At 44.9% G+C, this 20833-nt stretch overlaps 4 protein-coding genes across 4 annotated transcripts in view; 1 reads left to right on the top strand and 3 right to left on the bottom strand.

Moving 5' to 3' along the window:
• The window catches only part of cdhr2 (cadherin related family member 2), a gene marked incomplete at its 5' end in the record, with an annotated part of 14010 nt that extends 11969 nt beyond the window's left edge, over window positions 1-2041 (top strand). Inside the window, 6 exons of the mRNA XM_084009925.1 lie at window positions 21-156; window positions 951-1072; window positions 1201-1314; window positions 1410-1499; window positions 1724-1784; window positions 1870-2041. Of these exons, the coding sequence (XP_083866051.1) occupies window positions 21-156; window positions 951-1072; window positions 1201-1314; window positions 1410-1499; window positions 1724-1784; window positions 1870-2031 (685 nt within the window). The 3' untranslated portion in view covers window positions 2032-2041. The remainder of the gene's footprint in view (window positions 1-20; window positions 157-950; window positions 1073-1200; window positions 1315-1409; window positions 1500-1723; window positions 1785-1869) is intronic.
• A 15-nt stretch (window positions 2042-2056) lies between these two features.
• On the bottom strand, window positions 2057-6820 carry gprin1 (G protein regulated inducer of neurite outgrowth 1). The gene is made up of 2 exons (XM_084009639.1): window positions 6503-6820; window positions 2057-5724 (listed from the first exon to the last, which is right to left on the bottom strand). The coding sequence occupies exon 2, from the start codon at window positions 5691-5693 to the stop codon at window positions 3759-3761; it is 1935 nt and encodes a 644-aa protein (XP_083865765.1). The 5' UTR covers window positions 5694-5724; window positions 6503-6820; the 3' UTR covers window positions 2057-3758.
• A 1136-nt stretch (window positions 6821-7956) lies between these two features.
• adirf (adipogenesis regulatory factor) lies at window positions 7957-8884 on the bottom strand. Its single transcript, XM_084009663.1, has 3 exons — window positions 8752-8884; window positions 8544-8606; window positions 7957-8168 (listed from the first exon to the last, which is right to left on the bottom strand). Exons 1-3 carry the CDS (start codon window positions 8828-8830, stop codon window positions 8065-8067), a joined length of 246 nt encoding a protein of 81 aa, XP_083865789.1. The 5' UTR covers window positions 8831-8884; the 3' UTR covers window positions 7957-8064.
• A 1086-nt stretch (window positions 8885-9970) lies between these two features.
• sncb (synuclein, beta) lies at window positions 9971-19155 on the bottom strand. Its single transcript, XM_084009661.1, has 6 exons — window positions 18989-19155; window positions 17903-18036; window positions 14688-14717; window positions 14277-14362; window positions 11981-12067; window positions 9971-10111 (listed from the first exon to the last, which is right to left on the bottom strand). Exons 2-6 carry the CDS (start codon window positions 18021-18023, stop codon window positions 10082-10084), a joined length of 354 nt encoding a protein of 117 aa, XP_083865787.1. The 5' UTR covers window positions 18024-18036; window positions 18989-19155; the 3' UTR covers window positions 9971-10081.
• Between the last annotated feature and the right edge of the window lie 1678 nt (window positions 19156-20833).

Genomic DNA, 20833 nt, shown 5'->3' with positions numbered 1-20833 from the left:
AGTTGTGTTCCTTCTCTTAGGGTTTCAGCCAACACTATCATAGTGGCATATTTCGTCTACTCCAACGGGACTGCTCTTACCTCCCACGAAGTGGAAGCGATGATCTCTGATCCTAAACACTCTCTTGTATTTATAGAGCTCGGCCTCGCCGACATTGTGAGTATGAGCATTTTTAGAGTTTTTCAGAAAGGGTCTCCTTTCTGTCACAGAGAGATCATAGCAGGAAACACACCAGTGCTATTCCTGTTAAATGCAGCACGTTTTTTTACTTTGATGGTTTATAATTTACGCACAAAACGTCCATATATCCAAATCTCTGATGCAAGTCAATAGAAAATCACTTTTAATGTTTGCTGTAAACCACTTCTGAGGAGCTCTGTTTCTAAATTAAAAAAAAAAAAAAAATATTAATCAAAACTACAACATATTGAGCCTCATTGGAAGTTAAAAAATGATTTAAGTTATGTTGCAAAGTCATATATTATTATGTCTGAGAACACATTAGATTATTATAGTATTATCATTGTAGCCAAAGGTGTAAGCAAGGTGATGGATTTTTGGTTTAAAGCCCCAGAAATAACTCTAAATTATATTCCTAATATATATTACTAAAATAATAATCAAGACGTACTGACAGAGGCATTTATTGCAGAATAGCAATATGTGAGTAAACTCGCAGGTTTAATGTTTGTTCCATTAAAGTGCGTGTCTTTTTTTTTTACATTTTAGTACAATTTACAAATGAATGTGTCAGAACTAGAACTGGAAAAGTAGCCATTGTGCTTTCTAGTGTATTTACATTGTGTATTTATACTGATGTCCATAAATATGCACTATCCCTGTTAAATAAACAAATAAATAAAATAAAATAAATATAACGACGTGTAACTGAAAGCTCACAGGTCCGCAGACAAGAACGTATTAAAGAGATTTCCCTACTTGTGCTCCAGGGGACGACCCCCGTGATTGAACCGGAGACCGACGCCCTGAAGTTCAGCCTGATGGGGATGGTGGCGGGCCTCATCATCGTGCTGTCCATCCTCACCACATCGCTGCTGTGCACCCGCAGAAAGTAGGAAAAGAGATTTGGAATCAAGTTAGGGACGGGACGATTAACTATTAGCCACACTATTAGCCAAGGTTTCTCATTGATCTGAACACACCTGTGAAAAGCTGCTGCGTCTGTGCTTCACCCCACAGCTACAGGAGGAAGCTGAAGGCGGCTAAAGCCATGAACTCTGCAGCCATGGTGACCTCAGAAAACCAGAAAAGTGGTCACGTGGTGCCGGGAACCAACAAGTACACCATGGAGGGGTGAGGACCAACGCAGAGCCAACGGGATGAATGAATGATTTAAACGTTAACATGTATGTTATATATAACCTATGCATGCCGTTACTCGCCCACAGGGCCAATCCCGTCCTCAACCTCCACATCGACATCGACACGACGATGACGCTGGACATGGAAGAGGACAGCTCGGACGTGGACAAAGTCAGGTAATGAAAAAAAAAAAAAAAAAGTCTCTCCGCCATCTGCCGATTGGGGGTGACACACGACCTCGCTCTCCGCTCTGTCGCCGTGACGATGCTTGATAAACTGGGAGCGTTTCCAGGTGCACATTTTGCCACAGCGTGTCGTGACGAAAGGACTTGCTTCCCAACGTTGGCATGTGACCTTTTCTTCCAATCAAACTGATTTGATTGGTCTTCTCCCCCCACAGCCTCAACTCCCTGGACTACAGCGATGATATGATCATTCCTGAGCAGGAGAAACCTTCCATGGTGAGTTTAACACTTGAAACTCCATCTCTTCACTTACTTACTTTGTAGAATACGGTCTTTTCAAAACATGCGTGCTCCTCCTTAGATGATGATCCAGGAGGAAGAGGAGGAGGACGAGGACGACAGCGGGCCCCCGGAGTACATCGAGCCTCTGGGTGCAGCGCTGGCCCAGCGGGGCAGGAAGAAGGCCCCCAACGGTCCTCCGGCTGGTTATGATAACCCCGCGTTCAGCACCACAGACCTGTGATGGGAACAACGGAGGGAGTTGACAACAAGCCTCAGATGGACATTATGTGTAGGTTCTCTGTAATCAGTCAGCCAATATCCAGTCAAACGCATTGACGGAGTTGGACGAAGACCTTCTGTTGTGACCAATATGTTGCTTCGTGTCGAAACATTCAATTTAAGGGGAAACCAAAATGAGAGATACGACTCTGTGAAAACGATTTAATGAACCTATGGGAACAGTTGAATGAATAGGAATCATATCCAGGAGACAGTTAGCTTCACGTTTAGATTGGAAACAGGAAAAACAGCGAGTCCGGCTCCGTCCAAAGTTTCAAAAAACAGCCTGACTGCACCTCAAAAGCACAGAAACTGGCTGTTTCTCCGCGTTTCCAGTCCAGCTAAGCTAACTGCCCGCCAGCTTCAGATTTAGTGCAAAGACATGAGTATAAACCTTCTCTCGCAATAAGCACATTTCTCCAATTGTCAAACTCTTCCTTTGAAACTTTCTTCACTTAAACCCGGGATGATGAAAGAAATCAAATGGACAGAAGCAAAATGAAAGCAAAACGATAGTTTCTTGCACATGTGAATCACTTTATTTTTGTTAATATATTAAGTGACGTTTTAAAAACTGGTTTGCTTGGAAATAAACTGTATTATACGTTATATATATATGTCAAACACACATTTGTTAATTTTCCGTTGCAGCTGATGCTACAAGAAAGAAAGTAAAAAAAAAAAAAAAGAGGGAAATATTGCATGTCATCAATGCATGGATGAATTCCTTATTTCTAACGTTTAATTTATCAGTTTGCTTTGGGTTGAGAAACTCGTCGCTGAAATAAAAACCTCATGCAGTTTGGCTTCGTGGCTTCCTACAAGCAGCAGATTGAAACGATTATTTCACTGTTTACTGACATCGAAATGAATGTATCACAATGAGATATGAATAAAAACAAATCAATTTCTCCAACTGTGGATTTGATCCCACTTCTATGAATTTAACACCACTGACACCGACCAACGACCTCGGAACTAAAACACACTTGGAATAAGTTTCACCACATAATTTACAAACTGAATCACCAATGGCATTAAAACACAGTAAGTCAAGTCAATAAATAATGGCTAGGAGGAGCCTCGTGTCAGGCGTTGATTGTGCTTGTCGTTTGTACATATTTTATGCGTTTCACGATACAAACAAGTCATTGTGCCAAATCTTAAAGCAGAATATAAGACAAACAAAAGCCTGCACTAATAGTAGCGACACATCACTCGCTTTCTCTCTCTCTCACACACATCAAGGCAACATTTAGACCAATTTTAACTTCCATTCAAAAACAAAAACGACCTCCGGGTCACAAGTTCACAAATCACAAAAAAACTGTCACCGTCGTCGACCATCTAGTCTCTCGGCAACCAGAAGGTCTGCCCATGCTCCTCTTCGTCCCAGGTTTCAGGGGGGGGGGGATCATCAAAAGCTTGAACTTAGACTGAACTGTTTGGTCTGAGTGAAAAAAAAGAGACGTCACCCTCATCGTTCCCCCGTCCTGTATGGCTGATTCTCAATACTCCATCATAGAAGCCTTTGTGCTTTTTCTGTCTCATTTGTGGAGGCGCTTTGCTTCTCACACTTCCCAGACACTCTGAAGTAAGTCAGCACATCACAGACACATGCATCATGTGATTTATTATTTTTTACACCATTCCTTCTCTTCATCCAACCAGCTGTTGTAATTCGTCGTGTCACTCGGCGGTGTGAGCTCCGGAGCAACAGTGTGGCTGCTGCATGTTCTCCATCAGCAGACGGAAGGGGTTTCTCCTGCGCCGGCTCACCTCCCCGTCCCGCTCTCCTCTTTTCCCCGGGCGGCTCTTCCTCCCCGGACCAGAACCCCCTCCCTGGATGGACTCTGGGGAGAGGGGCACGGCTGAGGGGTTGAGCGGAGGAGGGGGAGGCAAGGAGGGCTGCTTCTGCTTCTTCACCTGCTTCTCCAGGTGTTTCTGGATGGCCGAGCCCAACACGGCCACCTCCACCACCGCCCCGTACACCTCCCACGTCATCCCCTTTTCATCCCAGCTCACCTCCTGCACTGGCTCCTCCCCTATCTCCTTGCAATTAACCGCCTCCTCCTCTTCAGCTGCTTCCACCTTTTTCTCCTCAGTCTCCTCCTCCTCATCCTCCTCTTCTATCTTCTCCTCTACGCTCGCATCCTTCACAATCTCAGGAAAGGTCGTGACCGTGGGGGTCCTCGGGGTCATGGGCGCCGTGGCGACAGAGCGGAACTCCACCTGCTGACCCACCTGCAGCTCGGCGTCGACGCCGCCACATCTCCCCAAAGTGCTGGGGAAGCAGAAGGCGTGGTCTCCTTCGGGAGGGGTCATGGGGCTGGTGGCAGCAGACTGACACTGCACCACCTCCAGGCTCACCTGCGTGCGGATGTTGTGGCAGCCGAAGGGAGCTGGAGATTCAGGAACGGGAGGCTTCGCCACGTCTCCTTTGCTTTCATTCACCTCAACCTTTACGTCCGTTTTTGTCTTGGCGCAAACAGATTCTTGCGTGTTGTTTCGTGGCGGGGTTGTGTTTGATGTTTCCTGAACATGAGGGATATTTTCCTTTTCATCTTCCCCGTCGATCTCGCTTAGCTCCTCACATTCATCCATTTTGACCATCTCACTCTCAATGGGATACAAAGACGAGTCGGCCTCCTCTTCCTCCTCACCGTTGCCGTAGTGGGTCACCAGGATAGTAATGTCTTGATCCATACTCCCCATCCTCTGTTGCTTACATTGCTGATGACTATCCTCCGGAGTTTCTGGTGAGACCTTTGACCCCGTGGCGGTGCAGCCGGCAGAGCCGAAGTCCTCACTCGGCTCCTTTGATGTCAAAGCTCCACTTATCAGTGACTCAGCCTCTCCTAGACTTTCTGTCCCGGGGAAACTCTCTTGTTGGCCACGCTCCCTCTCTGCCTCACCTTTCTTCACTCCCTCCTGCTTCTGCGCCGCCTCTCTCCCGGTGAGCTCTGGGAAAGCTGTGGTGGACGGGGTCTTCGGGGTCATGGGGGAGGTGGCCACGGAGCAGAACTCCACCAGCCGACCCACCTGGAGCTCTGCGTCTTTAGTGGAGGCAGCGGCGGCGGCTCCGGATTTCCCAAAAGAGCTCGGGAAGAAGAAGGAATGGCCGTCCTGAGGAGGCGTCATGGGGCTGGTGGCCACGGAGCAACACTGGACCACCTCCAGGCTGACCTGTGTGCGCATGTGTTGCTGGCCAGAAGGAGCCGGGGAACGTGGGTCCAAGGGGCCGGGGGTTGCTGGGACAGGGGCCAATATGTTTTCTTCCACACCACATGTTTCATCCTTCGCTGTTCCCTCATCTCCCTCGCTCAGGGACTTATTAGAGGTTGTCGTCTTATCATCTTGTGTCAGAGGGACGTCACCGGTCTGCACAGAGTCTGTCCCTCGACCCTCCACTGAAAGCTCTTCATCGTTGGGTTCTACGTTCTCGTCTCTCTCGCTGGGATCTTCTGGCTGAGGAGCTGTTGACTCCGGACTCGTGTTTATCTGAGGTCCGTCGGGCTCGGCGCTGCCATCCGAGCCGCCTGGACGCTCCTCATCATCCGTCTTCTCACAAGGCTTGTGGTCCTCTCTGAGACCTTTCATCGCATCGTCCTTCAGACTTCCCATTCTGTCTCCGCATTAAAAGTGGTGGAAGCACCTGCAGGGGCACAACACAGCACGGACACGCCGTTAGAGCAAACCGGAATCAGTAACTATCATGGGTGCAGATCCCGAGGGGGGCGGAGGGGACATGTCCCCCCAAATTATCTGAAAAACATGAATTGTCCCCTCCCAATAAAAAAATACCCTAAATTATTAAAAATTGAACAAATGTATTTTCAGACTTTTAGATTTGCATCTAAAAATAAATGATTGAAACGGAGGGTTGGAGGGAGATAAGAAGAGAACATGAGTAGACATTACATGTCCGAGACCCTTAATATTTTACGTAAGCAGTGATACGCGCTGTTGGCTGTTTAGAACAAATAAACAAGAAAGGTAAGCACAATAAATGATTCCCTGTGCAGTACTTCTTGAATGATATGGCGAGCCTTTACGAAGTTGTTTCCCCCCCAATCCTGACATCGGATCTGCACCCCTGGTAACTATAACACCAAGCCTGGAGCATGAAAATGAAATAATAAAACATATTCCTTGCAAGTTACATCATTACTAATATTAATCATGCTTATTTTGTATTACAGGATACTGTTATCTGGGATATTTACTATCAAACACATGATTAAATGACAGATTTTGTACATTTTACTGTTGATTATGTGTCATTTCTACCCTGGAAATCTATCCCCGTAGTTCATATTCAAGTTCTGCTTCATTAAAAGCAAAATCCATGCACAGGAATCCAGAGTCAAAATGTGAACTATGAAAATAAACCGGATGAAACAAATTGTGAGGAAATCATGAGTAAGACGTACCTCAGCAGTCCAAGTCAGACTGAAGTCTCTCCATAACTCTCGCTCACATTTGGGTCAAACGTCGCAGCAAAAAAAAAAAAAAAATCCCCCCGTCGATGGAGACGCACATCTGTCCGTATACCTCCCCTGTTGATTGATAGCGATTGCAGTGGCTACAGGTTTTTGTCTCCAGAAGAATCTATCTCAGGCAATCCTCTCTCTTTAAGCTGTGGCTGTGTCTATTGAAAAGCTTCACATATTCCAGTTTCCCTGGAAACCACGGTCAGGTTCTGGCAGTGAGTGGTAATGTAATGGCAAAATCTCTGTTCTGCTCTCTCATCATCGCTAAATCATAGTAATTAACTCCAGGTCCTCATAGCAACACAATGGCAAACTGTGTGCAGAGGGATGCACCTGTGAATTAGTGAGAGGAATTTTTTTAAATGTGTTTTTTTTTCAGATAAGGCAAAAAAAAAAAAAAAAAATGGAGATAAAAGCATTTACATTACTACAGATAATCAGTGTGAGGGCTTCTTAAGATTTCTCTTAATAATGGATAATTACTTTTAGGATTGACAGCAATTTGTGTGACTGAAGGCCACATTAGTGTGTCCACTCACAGTGTAAAAAAAGACTGAAAACGTTAAAAAAAAGACACTTCCTACCAATTATGTTTTGTGTTTGCAACTCATCACAGCCTTATTAGAGGACCAGAAGAGCAAAATGCAACCTCTTGTCTGTTTTTTTATGAAATATTAGTACATACGAGTATAACTGCTGTAACGGTGAGAGAGCACATGAAAGACAGTGGGGGATCTCGGCTGAAGGAGCCTGGGGGAAGAAGAGCTGCACCTCCCACACAAACACACACTTGTAAACCACCACGTCTTTCATACGCGTCCCTGCCTCCCTCCACACTCTCGGCTCTGCGACACATATTTTTCTCCCGGAGCATCGATTGATTGTGAAGAATATTTGCATTTCTGTCATTTTTTACGAATCTTCCACTTTTTTTGGGGGGGGAGGGTTTGTTTTATTGTTAACAGTGAGCTGCAGCATGCCCAGAACACCGTGTACCCACAGAAGCAGCCTCAGCATCAATTCAAAGGCGTCCACCAATCCCTGGCTGCCACAGACTGCTGTTGCCTAGCAACCACGTAGCGTAATGCAAGGGAGGTGTGTCTGCCGAGGGCCAAGGTAGACGGCCCTGATCATATTCTCATCAGTAGCCATCAGCCTGCCAAAGGCCAGTCTTCTCAGCGAACGGTGTTATCTGGACTGTATGTGGCAGGGTATCACATTTCAAAAACCTGACAAATAGTTGCTGTTTTTATTTCCCAAAATAGTCACATATAATGAAAATCATAATAAAGCAAGGAACACAAAGGGGGAAAAGGTGAGAGGAGAATAAGAAATAAAAAGACGATTCATAAAGATTTCCTATGGAATGTTAGCTGCAAGGAGTTTATGTATCATTTCAGGTTTTCTGATGCCAACATACTTGTCTAAAATGGATGATGAGACAAGTTGGCTCCAGTGTTTCAGCTAGAAATGTCATTTTTTTTTTTTTTTTTTTTAAGGGATCATTTGGTCTCCAGTTTCTGTCCAAACTCCTTGATGGTGTCCGTGGCCTTGTCCGCAGCTTTTCCTATGGCTGTCTGAGTCTGTCTGCCAGCTTCTTGAGCAGCTTCAAAGAGTCACAGTGAAAGCAGGAGAGAGGGGAGAAATATTCAGGACAAACCGTCAGTATTTTGTCTGGAGAAAGTCGTGTAGAGTTTGATCAGAATCAAGCTTTTGTTGGCAACTCGCATGGAAACTTATGTCTGTTAAGAATATATTTATGTGTATATCAAATCCTTTGTAACCATTGTATAATGTGTATTTCTATAGTGGTGTTAAATAAGCCACATTGGCTAATCTTTAATCGACCAAGCATTTTATTTGGGAGCAAAGTCTTTTCACCGTCAGCCCGTCATGTAATCTAACTCCCGTCTGCTCGGAGTGATATACCAGACCTCACATCATAAAGCTTCCAAAGACAGAGTAGGAGTGTGCACTGTACCTGCGGTGGCCGTTTCTTTGGAGGAGTCTGCCACCTGCTGCACAGCGTCTTGAGCTGCCTGCACTGGAAAACACATGAACACAGTCAGACATTAGAGGGGGAGCAACTATGGCTTTTTAACTCTGGTAAATTAAACATGTATTGGAATCTGAAGATGAACCACCAGACCTCGCTGGGTCCGAGTGTTATCCCCCGGCTGTAGTTCTACCTGCAGTGTCTGTGACTCCCTTCGCGGCCGAGTGGCTCGTGCCTTTCAGGCTGTCGAAGGACTTCTTGAACGAGGCCATGGCTTTCCGTCTTTGTCCCCTCGGCGTCCACACATCGGCCTGAGCCCACAGCAGCAGGAGAGGCTGGTTTATACCCCTCCGTTTGGGCCCGACGCCACCGAGCCGGCGCGTTCCGGTCGGATTAACCAGAACAAAACGCTGCCCAGAGGGCCTCCATCGCACTGGCATCCCAACTATGGCGACGTCCTGCCAAGGGCCAGAGCCCCAGCTCAGCAGATTTCACACATCCTGTAATCAAACCACCAGACAAGAGCGAGCAAAAAAAAAAAAAAAAAAAGGGGAAACATGTTGGGACGATGGATAATAGACCCTGATTTAGACCAACTGGCAGGATAAACAGAATTGCTTACAAGAGGTTAAACATCTAATGAGTGATCAAAGCCAGAAAAAAGAGCGTTTAATCATCATCAAGCAACACCAGTGACTGGTTTCATTTTTTTTACTTTTTATTTACAGAGGAATGTATGTCTGGCTTAACACATAAACCTTTATATTGACAAGTCCTGCAATTTAAAGCACATATTGATGTGACAACCATTATGATTTCAAGACATAATATATTGACTTTAACTCGTTAAAATCTTCAGTAAACACAAACACACGCACACACAGACATGTATACTCTGTCACTTTCAGAGGTTACAGATTTACTGGAATGATTTCACAAGCAACTATAAAGATACAATGTAAAAAACTCTTACTTCAAAAAAGTTCAAAGGAATCTCCAAAGAAATGCAAAAAAAAAAAGAAGAAAAAGAGAAAATAAAGAACCCACAAACAGGCATTGTCGACACTTAGGAGGATATTATTGTTTTTCATATCTGCTTGCAACCGGACATATTTATTTTTTCCACTCCCAATGTCTCATTGGAAGATGACAAACATCTATTGCACGTTTTCTAAATACAGATACACACAGGTACAAAGTCACGAGCCCCGGCTCTGGTCTCATTTCGTTGGGAGGGAGTCAAGGAAATGAGACAGAGAGGACAAATCCTACGTCTCAATAAATAGCTACACCCAACACATTACATTAATAACATGACATTTACAATATATAATAATAAAAGATTTGTCTTGAAGGAAGAACATTTTTCTGTGGGAATGCTTCGTCGTTTTCTTTTGGTGTGTTTTTTTGTGTGTTTTTTTTGCAACAGGGGGTATAATTGTAATCGTTTCAGCATTTGTCCTTTTTATCGTTAGAAATATTATTGTGCTGCTGGTTGGTTGGTGGCGTGGACTTGGTGCTTTTTACGCCTCTGGCTCGTAGTCCTGGCCCTCCTGAGGAAAGAAGAACCCATTTTAAAGAGACAAGCAGGTCACATCCGTTGCACAGAAAAAGCTCCGGGTTAAATTCAACAGTACGACTTTTGATTAAGACTTAATCGCTTGAAATTGGGACTTAAAGCGATTTAAGAAGAATATACATGACAAAGAGCTTATGGTAACACATGATCGCGGTCCGCTGAAGGGGATGATGTCACTATCACAGCTGTAAGCTCCCCTGCTGGTGCACCTCTCCAGCCTGCAGAGGGCAGCACAAGCCCGCAGCAGCAGCTTCAAGGACGCGTCGTGAGCACATTCCCAGCATCCTTGTAACCCTGCACATGCCTCCTCCACACACACACATCATTAAAAATAAAACACACAGCCTCCAGGAATGTGCAATCGTCTTACTATCTGATGCGTTCACGCAAACCAAGCGTGACACCGGACGAGCTGGATTTTATTTTTAATGTCCAAATCCTCCCTAAGAGGGTTTGAGTTCACTCGCTGCAGCACTCCAGGCTTCATATTCACAGCAATGCAGGGAGACCCTGACATTACCCACAATGCACCGAGGCGGAGAGCGTCATCACCACACCCATTCAGACGGAGCTCACACACTGCTGGTGTAGGCAAGGGGTGGGGGAGGGGAACGCGATGCGGAGGAGGGAGATGGAGGAGGACATGGATGACACAAGCTACTGCCTCGGAGAAATTCCCTTTGAATTTGCATCTCAGGGAATATCTGTGATTTACTCCCCGTTAGTGATGGACGTACTAATCCAGTGTAAGGGAGCGCAAGTGGAAATGAAAAGATAATCCAACTAAATAATCTGAATACATTGAATGTTATTAGAGATCCTGATGTAAAATGTAATCTTGCTCCAAACTGAAGCTGGTTCTCAATAAAAAATAATACTAAATAATACATTTTTAAATATTTCTCTACGTATGTTAAAAGTATTCTATCCAAGAACGATAAACCATGATATATATATATATATATATAAAATGATCATCTCAACATTTAGTGCACTGTGTGATATTTTTATTTACTCTATTTGAAATCTGGTTTCAAAGCATTAGGTTTCTGCACAGTTTGTCTCGCCCCTGACAGCCAAATTCCAAAAATAACCATCTGTGTCAGACTCACATCCTTCCTGCACACACACACACACACACACAAACACACACACACACACACACACACACACACACACACGCACACACACACACACACACACACACACACACACACACGTGCACACACACACACACACACACACACAAACACACACACACACACACACACACGTGCACACACACACACACACAAACACACACACACACACACACACACACACACACACGCACACACACACACACACACACACACACACACACACACGCACACACACACACACACACACACACACACACACACACACACACACACACACACACACACGTGCACACACACAAACACACACACACACACACACACACACACACACACACACACACACACACACACACACACACACACACACACACACACACCAACGCTGCGTGTAGGTAGGTGGTGCTATATCTACTGTACTCGCTATGAGGCAATTGGCATGTTGAGCCCTCTGTGTCCGTTTCCAGAGAGGAGAAGCATTACCTCAGCGTGAATGAGCTGTAGTGTTTGTGTGGAGCAGAAGTGAAGGAGGGTGGAGTGCTTTTCAAAATGTGTCACCGTACGGAGCAAACGTCGATGAGCCTCCATCGACATTGTCACTACAAAGAGCTATTTGTAATAAAACTCCTGGATCGTTTTGAACGCAGACTCGTGAGAAGCTTTATTGTAGAGACATCTATGTTTGTGTGGTGGAGGCCGGTTACCTGCTGGGTCTCATCATATGTCTCCCCTTCTGGCTCCAGCATCGCCTCCCCCTGGCCCTCCATGGCCTCCTGCCCGTACTCCTCAGGCTGCAGAGACAAGGAGACGGACACCATGAGGACAGGAATGATCCACAGTAACAGAAGTTACTACCATACTGTCGTGCATCATCGTTACGTTCGGGTCACAGAGCTCAACGTCCGATTTTCCAAGATAAATACAAGACGATCTTTGAAAAAACATGGTGCTCAGCGTCCGATTTTCCAAAAACATAAATACAAGACGATCTTCGAAAAAGCAAACATGGTTGAAGAAATATTTACTTCTATCCCTAAAGGCTCTCTCAGACACTTGCATGAATAAATATTCCTGACAAATTGTTTGTGACACATTTCTTAAAGCTTGAATAGAAGATTTTAAATAACAACCAATCGGGAAACACAGTCCAGTGTTCTCTCTTTTCTAGTGAATGTAGTTTATGACACAAACTCCGCCTCCAAAGCCACTCCCCCTAAAGCGCCATAATAAACGCAAACAACGAACATCGGATGACATGATTGGACGGGCTAATTGCCGTCATGTGAAAGCCACAGATTCCGCTTTTTTTCCTTTTTTCGTCAGTGTTTGATTTATTGATTGTTGTCCAGATGTAATGAAAATGTCAACAAATACAACAAAAATGTTTCTAAAATGCATTACTAGCTTTAAGATGCAACGGTAGGTACAATTAATTCCTTTGGTAATTTTATGGGTTTCATTGATTATGAGAAAACCACAGAATACCACCTTATTTTTTAATATGCAAAGTGAGATAATATTGATTTCCTGACGCTGAGAGCCTCCTGGAGCAGACAGCGCTCCATCATCGCCGCTCCTTCTTACTACGAGCCCTTAAAAACAAAGCTAGTGGGTCAGCACACACTTATTTTTAAACCCGACACTAATCAAGTCAATTAGGTCAGAGAAGAACAGACCATAATCCTGTAGTGAATCAAGCTGGTGTTATTGCTTTAAGCCCACCAACACGATTAGCATTGGCCTCAAGTGTCGCACGGTGGAAAATTCACCATAAAGACCTAATCAGAATGGAACATGGGAAATTATGTTCATAAAAGAAAGACTCATTTTGTGTCCTTAAAACGCTTATTTAAGTGAAATATATAATGGCACAAATGGGTGCAAGCGAAAGACTGCGGATATGAGTAGATATAGTCCAATCCGTCCTCGCTCTAAGTGTGTACAAACTGGTCTGAGAGGACACAGAAAGTGGTGGCATTGGCTTTAGGGGGTCAGGGTAGAATAATGGAAAAGCTTTAGTGTGATGAGGGAAGCGGATAGTCCCTCAGAGAGATTGCTCAGGGTCGTTTAATGCACCTGAGCAGTGAAACCGGCTGTGAGCCGAAGCTGTATTTCCTAGATTGACGGCAGCTCTGTGTGCAGAACAACAACTCGCCCTGAAGCTCACTCCAATAAAGCAAAGCGTACAAACAAAAAACCCCGAGCACAATGGCATTTCTTAAGCTGTTTACAGTCTAAAAGCTGTCTATCAGCAGTTTACACTCCGATGTCGAGGAAAGCAGAATTTTTCATTCTGTATTTAAACGTAAATGAAGCAAATGTTTCCTAAATCCATGATCGTGTTTCATCTGGGAGGAGGGATTCAAGCACAGCCGACGTCTGTTCCTGACAGCGGAGGGTTTAAACAGATGCGGACCAGTAACTCGATGTTGAAGGGACATGCAAATTTGATCAGCCGAGTTTATCCCCGCTGTCTGAATCTGGCGCCGCGGCAACTAGACCCGGTCCAGACTCGAACGCACACAACTTACAGGAAGTTGCCAACTGTAATTAATGCTTGGATCCGAGACAGAAGTGTCTTTTTCCCCGATAATAGTTCTCACACACATGTGCAAATACATGAGTTGTATTGTTAACGTGCACAGTCGAGGTCGTCTGTAGTCACTTCATGATGAATTAAAGGGGCTCTCTATTTATTTGACATATGGACTTTAATTTACTTGACTGGATGAGCTCTATGCAGCCTGGGAAAACTGGGGTTTAATATATTCTGTGGCTCTGGAGGAAGTCTGAAAAAATAACGCTGATGATGTCACCAAAGATGCTTGGGTTGCATTATGGGAAATGTAGGATCCAGTCTATTGAGGATTAAGAGTTAGGATATATCAGCTGCTGCTGCTTTGATTTTTACCATTGTTTTATGTGTCTTGTGAGTCCCTTAACTTTGCGGAACAGAAATATTACATATATATATATATTACACTCTTATGGCGTACATACATTCATGTCAGCAGGGAATTCGTCCTTCTTCCCCAGACCAGTGGCAGCAACGATGTTCCCGACGGCTCCGGTGGTCTTCTCCGCCACTGCACACACACACACACACACACACACACACACACACACACACACACACACACACACACACACACACACACACACACACACACACTGATTAAAAGCATGCACATGACGTCTGGCCTCTTTTGTTTCTCAATCCATTACTGTACAAAGTTACCACTTCCACGTGACCCCCTACGCCACATAAACCCTCATCATCTCCCATAATGCATTTGCCATTTCCCAGCTGGGAGCAAGTGTCTCGTCACTGTAATGAAACTGATGCTTGTTGCAGCGTCGAGTAAATGACGTTTGGGTTTGACCAAGAGGAGAGAGAGAGAGAGAACTCACCTGAGCCCACGCTGTCTTTGGCCTTGCTACCTGAAATAAGAAAGAATACAAAATCCGTCAGAAAGGTTCCTTCAAAATGCAGCATCATTGCAAACATTAATTTTGATCCGTCACGACCGACCCATTATTTTTCATCTAAGTGAAGCAGCATCAATCATCCCCAGTTTGACACAGCTCCAGAGGAAACAGAGAACAATCGTGGCCGCGGCCCCCTTGGGTTGCGAGGAGTGTAATAAACTTAAACTGAAACCACAAATCAATCCCCTAACCTTTGGCAGATCTCATCCATCTACACTGAGCTCCATCAAGATATTTGGGCAATCAAACGTGCGCTCACTGGTCCTGATCACTCAGGCATTGTCATCTTCTCTACTGTGCAGCAGTCGCAATGCCTTATTGGTCCCCGGGGGCCTTTAAAAGCCGAGCGCGGAGAGATGAAACGATGATGGAGTGCAGAACAATCGCCGTGGAAAGCAAGCCTCAAAGCAGCACATACATGTGAGACGGAGGAGCATCTGCTCCAATGAAGTGCAGCTATATCGGATTTCATAGTCGGTTTCCAAAAATGTGTTTAAAGCTCATTAAGTAGTCAAATTCAAATTAAATAAAGTGTTAACATTTGCAATAAAAAAAGGTAATTGCTTCTTGGGTGTGACTTTTAAATGAGGATATGAGAATATAAAATTCCAGATTTTACAATATTGTCACCTCGGTACTGATAATATACATGAGCAATAAACAGATTATTAAGAGTGTTATCATTTTTGTAACACGATGTCAGGCTGTCGCTGCGGTTTCTAAACGTCGGTAACAGATTCTCGTTTGAGTGAACCTGTAGAGAGGAGGCTGGAACAGATCGTGCCTGCAAGAAGCTGCTAGTTGTGACATTAAATGGCACGTCGGCTCAGCTGGGTGGGCGGTCTGCAGCAGCTGTCAAAAGGTGGGCCACGGGCCTATCAGAGCACTCTCACCCCTCCTCCAAGAGAGGGCCTTCAAGCACATCATACGCAGCTTTCTAGGGCAACTCGCCGCTCGACGAGCAGCACGCAGGAGCACGGAGACGCCACAGAGACGCTCCTTCCTTTGCACCGGAGGCAAAAAAGGGGGAGAAGAAGAAGACGAGACTGCACGTGTCCCGACTGCAGATCGACGTGTTTGGTTACGCCGTCATCTGATTCCGTCTGAACGCGAACGCATCAGACAACCTGTCCTGGAAGAGTCGCTGGTGACTGTGGAGCGACCAGCAGGGGTGTCGCTGGAAATCTGGGCCTTCTGACAACACGCTCAGCAGCTGACTGAGTAAATATATGTAATGGCTGGCAGATCCGGGGCCGCGGTCCAGCTCTGAGTCCCCTGAGTCATCTGCCCCCCCTATTCACCTCTAACAGAGCAACTGTAAGCTAACAAGCTCAGTTGGCCAATATGGAAGACATAATTCTTCACAAATGACATGCGGTTTGTCATTATGATAGATGAAATCCTATTTAATATCATAAAACGGGTGATGTTCAATAAGGGGACCATATGAAAATGTATGATTATCAATATTATCCCGATATTCATCAAAATATGCTTGGAACTCTTCAAAAACTACTGCTATCTCTTTACATTTTGTTAAGAAAGAAATTATTTTATGGCATCACAGATGAGACACGTGTTTTAGTGAACATTTTTTTAAATAATAATAAATCATAAAGTCTCCCTGCATAAAATATATCACATTTTGTGTCCTTTATTTTAAATCAGGCTAAGCTAGACAGCTTTTTCGAGTCACTCATGACGATATTTATGATTATCCCATTAATGGAAATCCACCACGATGTATTTTTTCTCCGCCCGATACGCGATAAAATCTGATGATGTCTCACCTGTTCAGTACACTTAATTGTGCGCTACATTACAATAATTTTTCAAGCAGAAAAAGCTGAACATGATCAACTTCCGGCCTCTCAATCATGACGATGTTCTGCTTTTCTTTGGGTTTTGGACCGTTAGTTGGACAAAACGAGCAGAAGATGCTGACCCAGGACTCATGTGATGAGGATTTTTTTTACTTCCTGACATTTTACAGCCCAAATGATTTATTGAATAACGAAGAAATTAATATTAGATCAAGTGCTAATGAAAGTAACCTAGATCTATCAAAACCATATACAGCTCAAACTAGGTTCTCTAAAATATGGTGGGTTTTCATCTTCTTCAGTATTTGAATGAATTAAGCTTGGTATAAATTATTTAGACAACAGAACTGGTAAGCATGAGCTATTGTGGCATTAAAATGCATATTATTGCCTTTATAAGTCGAGCCAGCTGGAATAGGAAAGTTTTTTTCAGCGCTTCATTTTTTGAACACAAGCCGATCAAAGACATATTGTTCCTTTGCTGCTTGCTAACCTTTCCCCACTCACCTCCATGTCACGTGCGTTTAGTTGAGTAATGATCCGCAGCGGGTGAAAGGGATTGGGCCAATGATATAAGGCTCAAATTTGGCTCGTGCAACAGAGGCACTAATCTGTGCAGATATCTGTGATGGCGTCCATTACAGAATCATCAGCACCGTAAAGGGAGAAAAGCATGGGGGGCCTTCAGTCTGTTCGTTCTCCAGGAGGTGACTGAGACTGTTTTACAATCTGCTGCCGTCCGATGCGCTGACATGTGGCGAGTGCTGCTCCCACCATCCTGCCGCCCCACCCCCACCCAACCCCCACCCCTGCTCCCATCTCCGGCCTGTAGCCCAGGCAAGTCAGGCGAGAGGGGGCACGAGGACATTCAGAGAGCCTCGCATCACATCACATCACGCACGTCAAAATAACTCCTCATCCCAGTCTCTTCAAAAAAAAACACACACACACACAAAAATCCTTAATACTGGACGGTTACATAATAGAAAGGGTCAATTTGCTGATGACTTAAATACTGCATCAGCCTGCATCAGTGAGGCAAAGATATTGATCCGCTGCCAGGAGGATTTATTTATTAAACAACTGCTGCTGACATAATAAAGTGCTCTGAAATCCATGTCAGTCATTTGTGGATTTCTCCCGTAGAAATCCTGCATGGAGGTGTGGCGTGACGCTCAACAAAGAGGTTAAATATTAAGCAATTCATTTGACATGCCTCTCTGCTGCTCCACGCTGCTCATGCATACTGTACAGGAGGAGAGTCACACTCCCTCCGCCTGCAGACAGATGGTTTGGTTTGTTTGATCACCTTACCTACAAACATGACTCCTTCTTTAGTCTTTTCAGCCGCGACCGCGACTCCTTCCTTGGTCTTCTCCGCGGCCACAGCCATCCCCTCTTTCGCTTTAGACAAACCCTTCATAAACACATCCATCTTGGCCGAGTAACTGTGGAGAAGAACGACCACACCTGCCGTCAGTCACCGTCTCATTTTGTATGGCATTCAACAGCTCGTATTAACAGCCAGCTTCAGGTTGTATCATTTGTCTGTTCCTGCAGGCCTACTATAGGAGTTATAGTAAAAGAAGGCAGCAGCGCCTCCAGTGGACGCTCCTGACAGCTGCAGCCCAACCATCATCAGGATGTAGTAAAGACCCTCTGTTCACTCATACGTTCAACCCCCCACACCCCCTTTTTTTTTCACATCCTCGTGAAATATTCAAAGGGCGAAAAAGATGTCAATGAAATGGTTAATTGTGGAGGCGCTCATTAATTATTGCCCGTGTGTAATGCTACTCTCAGTGGCAGGGCTGCGCCTGGGTAAAAAAAAAAAAAAAAGGAGAGGAAGAGGAGAGGAAAAAAAGAAAATAGGCCTTTTTTAAGGGAATGTAGATCACATTATACTAGAATGCAAAAGCTACACGACGCCGCTGGGGGAAGGGAAGCACGATCTCTCCACTATCACATCCACGCGCACCGCGGTTTTAACTTGGATGGGTGTAATCCGACCACACGTTGGAGGAAACGCTGGAATAAAGCAGACATCGCTGCACACTTAACATAGAATCATGTCGTTGTACGTTACGCGCAGAAATCCTCCAAACTCCCCATCCTTGGTGTTCATTTACCACATGCATATCATTTGACGGTGTCGGACCATTTGACTGAATCTCCCTCGCAGACACAATATGATCATAATCTGACAGGAAAAAAAGCGGGGTGATTTGGTATAAAGGCCTGTAGGAATGTCGGTCCGGAGCTTTTACGCGCGGTGCAAAAAAAAACAGTGCTTTCCGATGACGACGCTCACATGCATGGTCTTGGAATAATGGTGGTGACCTCTATATCCATAAAAAGAGTCTGATGCTGATGGAGGAGTGGAAGAAAAGGCGTCCTTACCTATTTACAAATAGCTGTCGACTTGTCCCCTTATGATTCGGTCGCACCGTCGAGTCACACTATCGTCTGAATGAGGAGGAGATAGATTTTCAAATGATCACTAGGTGGGCCTTCCTCGCGCTGATCTCCACCAACAGGGACGGCCCACTTCACGGTGCGGCTGAGACTATCACGTAGCCCCCCTCCTCCACCCCCCTCGCTAAACCATCACTGGTTCCCTCCACTGTTGATCGACCAGAGATGTCAACTTGTACAGCAAGAACATGACTGGAACAGAATCACACGATCACATCTTGTCATTTTTTTTGATGCAGAAGTTAGATTTAATGTCCATACGGGAAAAAAAACATGTAATATGGCTTTAAAATAAACACTGACATTATAACATTACCATCAACGATATGGACTTTGGGTGCAATTACCCGTTTGTCAACATTTAATACGAAATTATGCTGAAAAAGCGTCATATTTCGACTAGTTGACCTACTTTTAATGGTTTCTGTAGGACTCCATTTTGGAGTCAACTTTGCAACGCCATTTTTATTCTTTATTAAGAAATATTATATAAGAAATTTATTGCATTTTTATTTCCAAGTGTCTCAATTAACCAATTAAGAATCGTACAGTCTAACTATAGACTCAGGATGATGAAGAAGACGTTTAAAACCAATTACCCTCTCGTGTGTAGTGTGCCAATAACGGAACGTGATCGGGAGGGTGATACCACTTTATGTAAAACACGGGGGTGGATAGATATATATAGAAAGAGGAAATTACAGATGGTTATTGAACGTTAGTGGACTATATTTCCCCACACCGAGTATTAGTCCTTAATTGAAATTCAACGCTATGCGGTCACGAGCTCGTGGATTGATCTTGTAGGCCTTTTTTTTTTTCATTTACGACTGCGGAGTACGTGTCCCAGCCAATCAGAGCAGAGCATGACCTCAGCTCGAATCATGGCAGAATATCGACCATCCCATCCGGCCCTGGTGTTTTCTAGCGGACCGAACGAGAACCAGAGAAGACTTATAAACGTTAAATTGCGTTAATGTCGCCGTGGCTGGGTTCTGCACGTCCGCACACGTTTCACTGAGATGATTTACAGCCTCCATGATCCCCCCCACCCCTCCCCCTCCCCCCTGTCTGACGTAGATACAGTGACGCGGTCCTCGTTGTAGTGGGCGAGTGATTGCGAAATCCTCATTCTCCCCCTCCAGTTTGAGGAAATCCCACATAACTACCTTCAAATTGCCCCAACCTGCCTCATCTGGTCTCAGCGAGCAGGAGGAGGCTTTACGTGGATCTGGCCATTGTGCGCCATTTCCTGCGGGGACGTCACCTCGGAAGGTATGACCACCATATTGTCCGACACAAAAAGAAAGAAAGAAAATAAATGAAGTAGGTAATCTGTGTTGTACCATCCCAAACTATCAAACCCACCTCCCATGAATCACCAGAAACACTCTAAAACACGTGTTTTGACTTTGTGGGTTTGTAGGGCAACAAGTGAACAATCATTGTGACCTTATTTATCATCCTTCCATCAACAACAGTGTGATTTGTGCTTTGAACAGTAAGTAGACCTCCTCCACTCAGGCGCTGTCCAGGGTCCTGAACCGAGCCGCGCCGCTGTCCATGGTGCTGAACAGACACCACACAGCCCTGCAGGGAAGGGGGCTAAATATAAACGGTCTACCACTGACTTCCATCGAAACCCTGCAGGGAAACTTAACACACAGGCAACCCAGGAGTGTTTGAAGCTGCTTTCAGCCCAGAGGTGCAGTGGATACAAACAGCATCTCGGTTTTCCTCGCTGACTGATTGGACTTCTTAGACGCATCT

The sequence above is a fragment of the Eutrigla gurnardus genome (assembly GCF_963514095.1).
Source record: "Eutrigla gurnardus genome assembly, chromosome: 5".
Taxonomy (NCBI): Eukaryota; Metazoa; Chordata; class Actinopteri; order Perciformes; family Triglidae; genus Eutrigla; species Eutrigla gurnardus.
The sequence above is the reverse complement of the archived record's forward strand: the minus strand, read 5'-3'. Positions and strand labels throughout refer to the sequence as shown.

What these genes read in the sequence shown, in the direction of transcription:
- gprin1 (XM_084009639.1), bottom strand. Translation starts at nt 5,693, where the DNA reads ATGGGAAGTCTGAAGGACGATGCGATGAAAGGTCTCAGAGAGGACCAC.
- adirf (XM_084009663.1), bottom strand. Translation starts at nt 8,830, where the DNA reads ATGGCCTCGTTCAAGAAGTCCTTCGACAGCCTGAAAGGCACGAGCCAC. An exon ending in GGGAGTCACAGACACTGCAG is followed by an intron (nt 8,607 to 8,751) that starts GTAGAACTACAG and finishes TGTGTTTTCCAG; the next exon opens with TGCAGGCAGCTCAAGACGCT. An exon ending in CAAAGAAACGGCCACCGCAG is followed by an intron (nt 8,169 to 8,543) that starts GTACAGTGCACA and finishes GACTCTTTGAAG; the next exon opens with CTGCTCAAGAAGCTGGCAGA.
- sncb (XM_084009661.1), bottom strand. Translation starts at nt 18,023, where the DNA reads ATGGATGTGTTTATGAAGGGTTTGTCTAAAGCGAAAGAGGGGATGGCT. An exon ending in AGAAGGAGTCATGTTTGTAG is followed by an intron (nt 14,718 to 17,902) that starts GTAAGGTGATCA and finishes TTCTTATTTCAG; the next exon opens with GTAGCAAGGCCAAAGACAGC. An exon ending in CATATGATGAGACCCAGCAG is followed by an intron (nt 10,112 to 11,980) that starts GTAACCGGCCTC and finishes TTCTTTCCTCAG; the next exon opens with GAGGGCCAGGACTACGAGCC.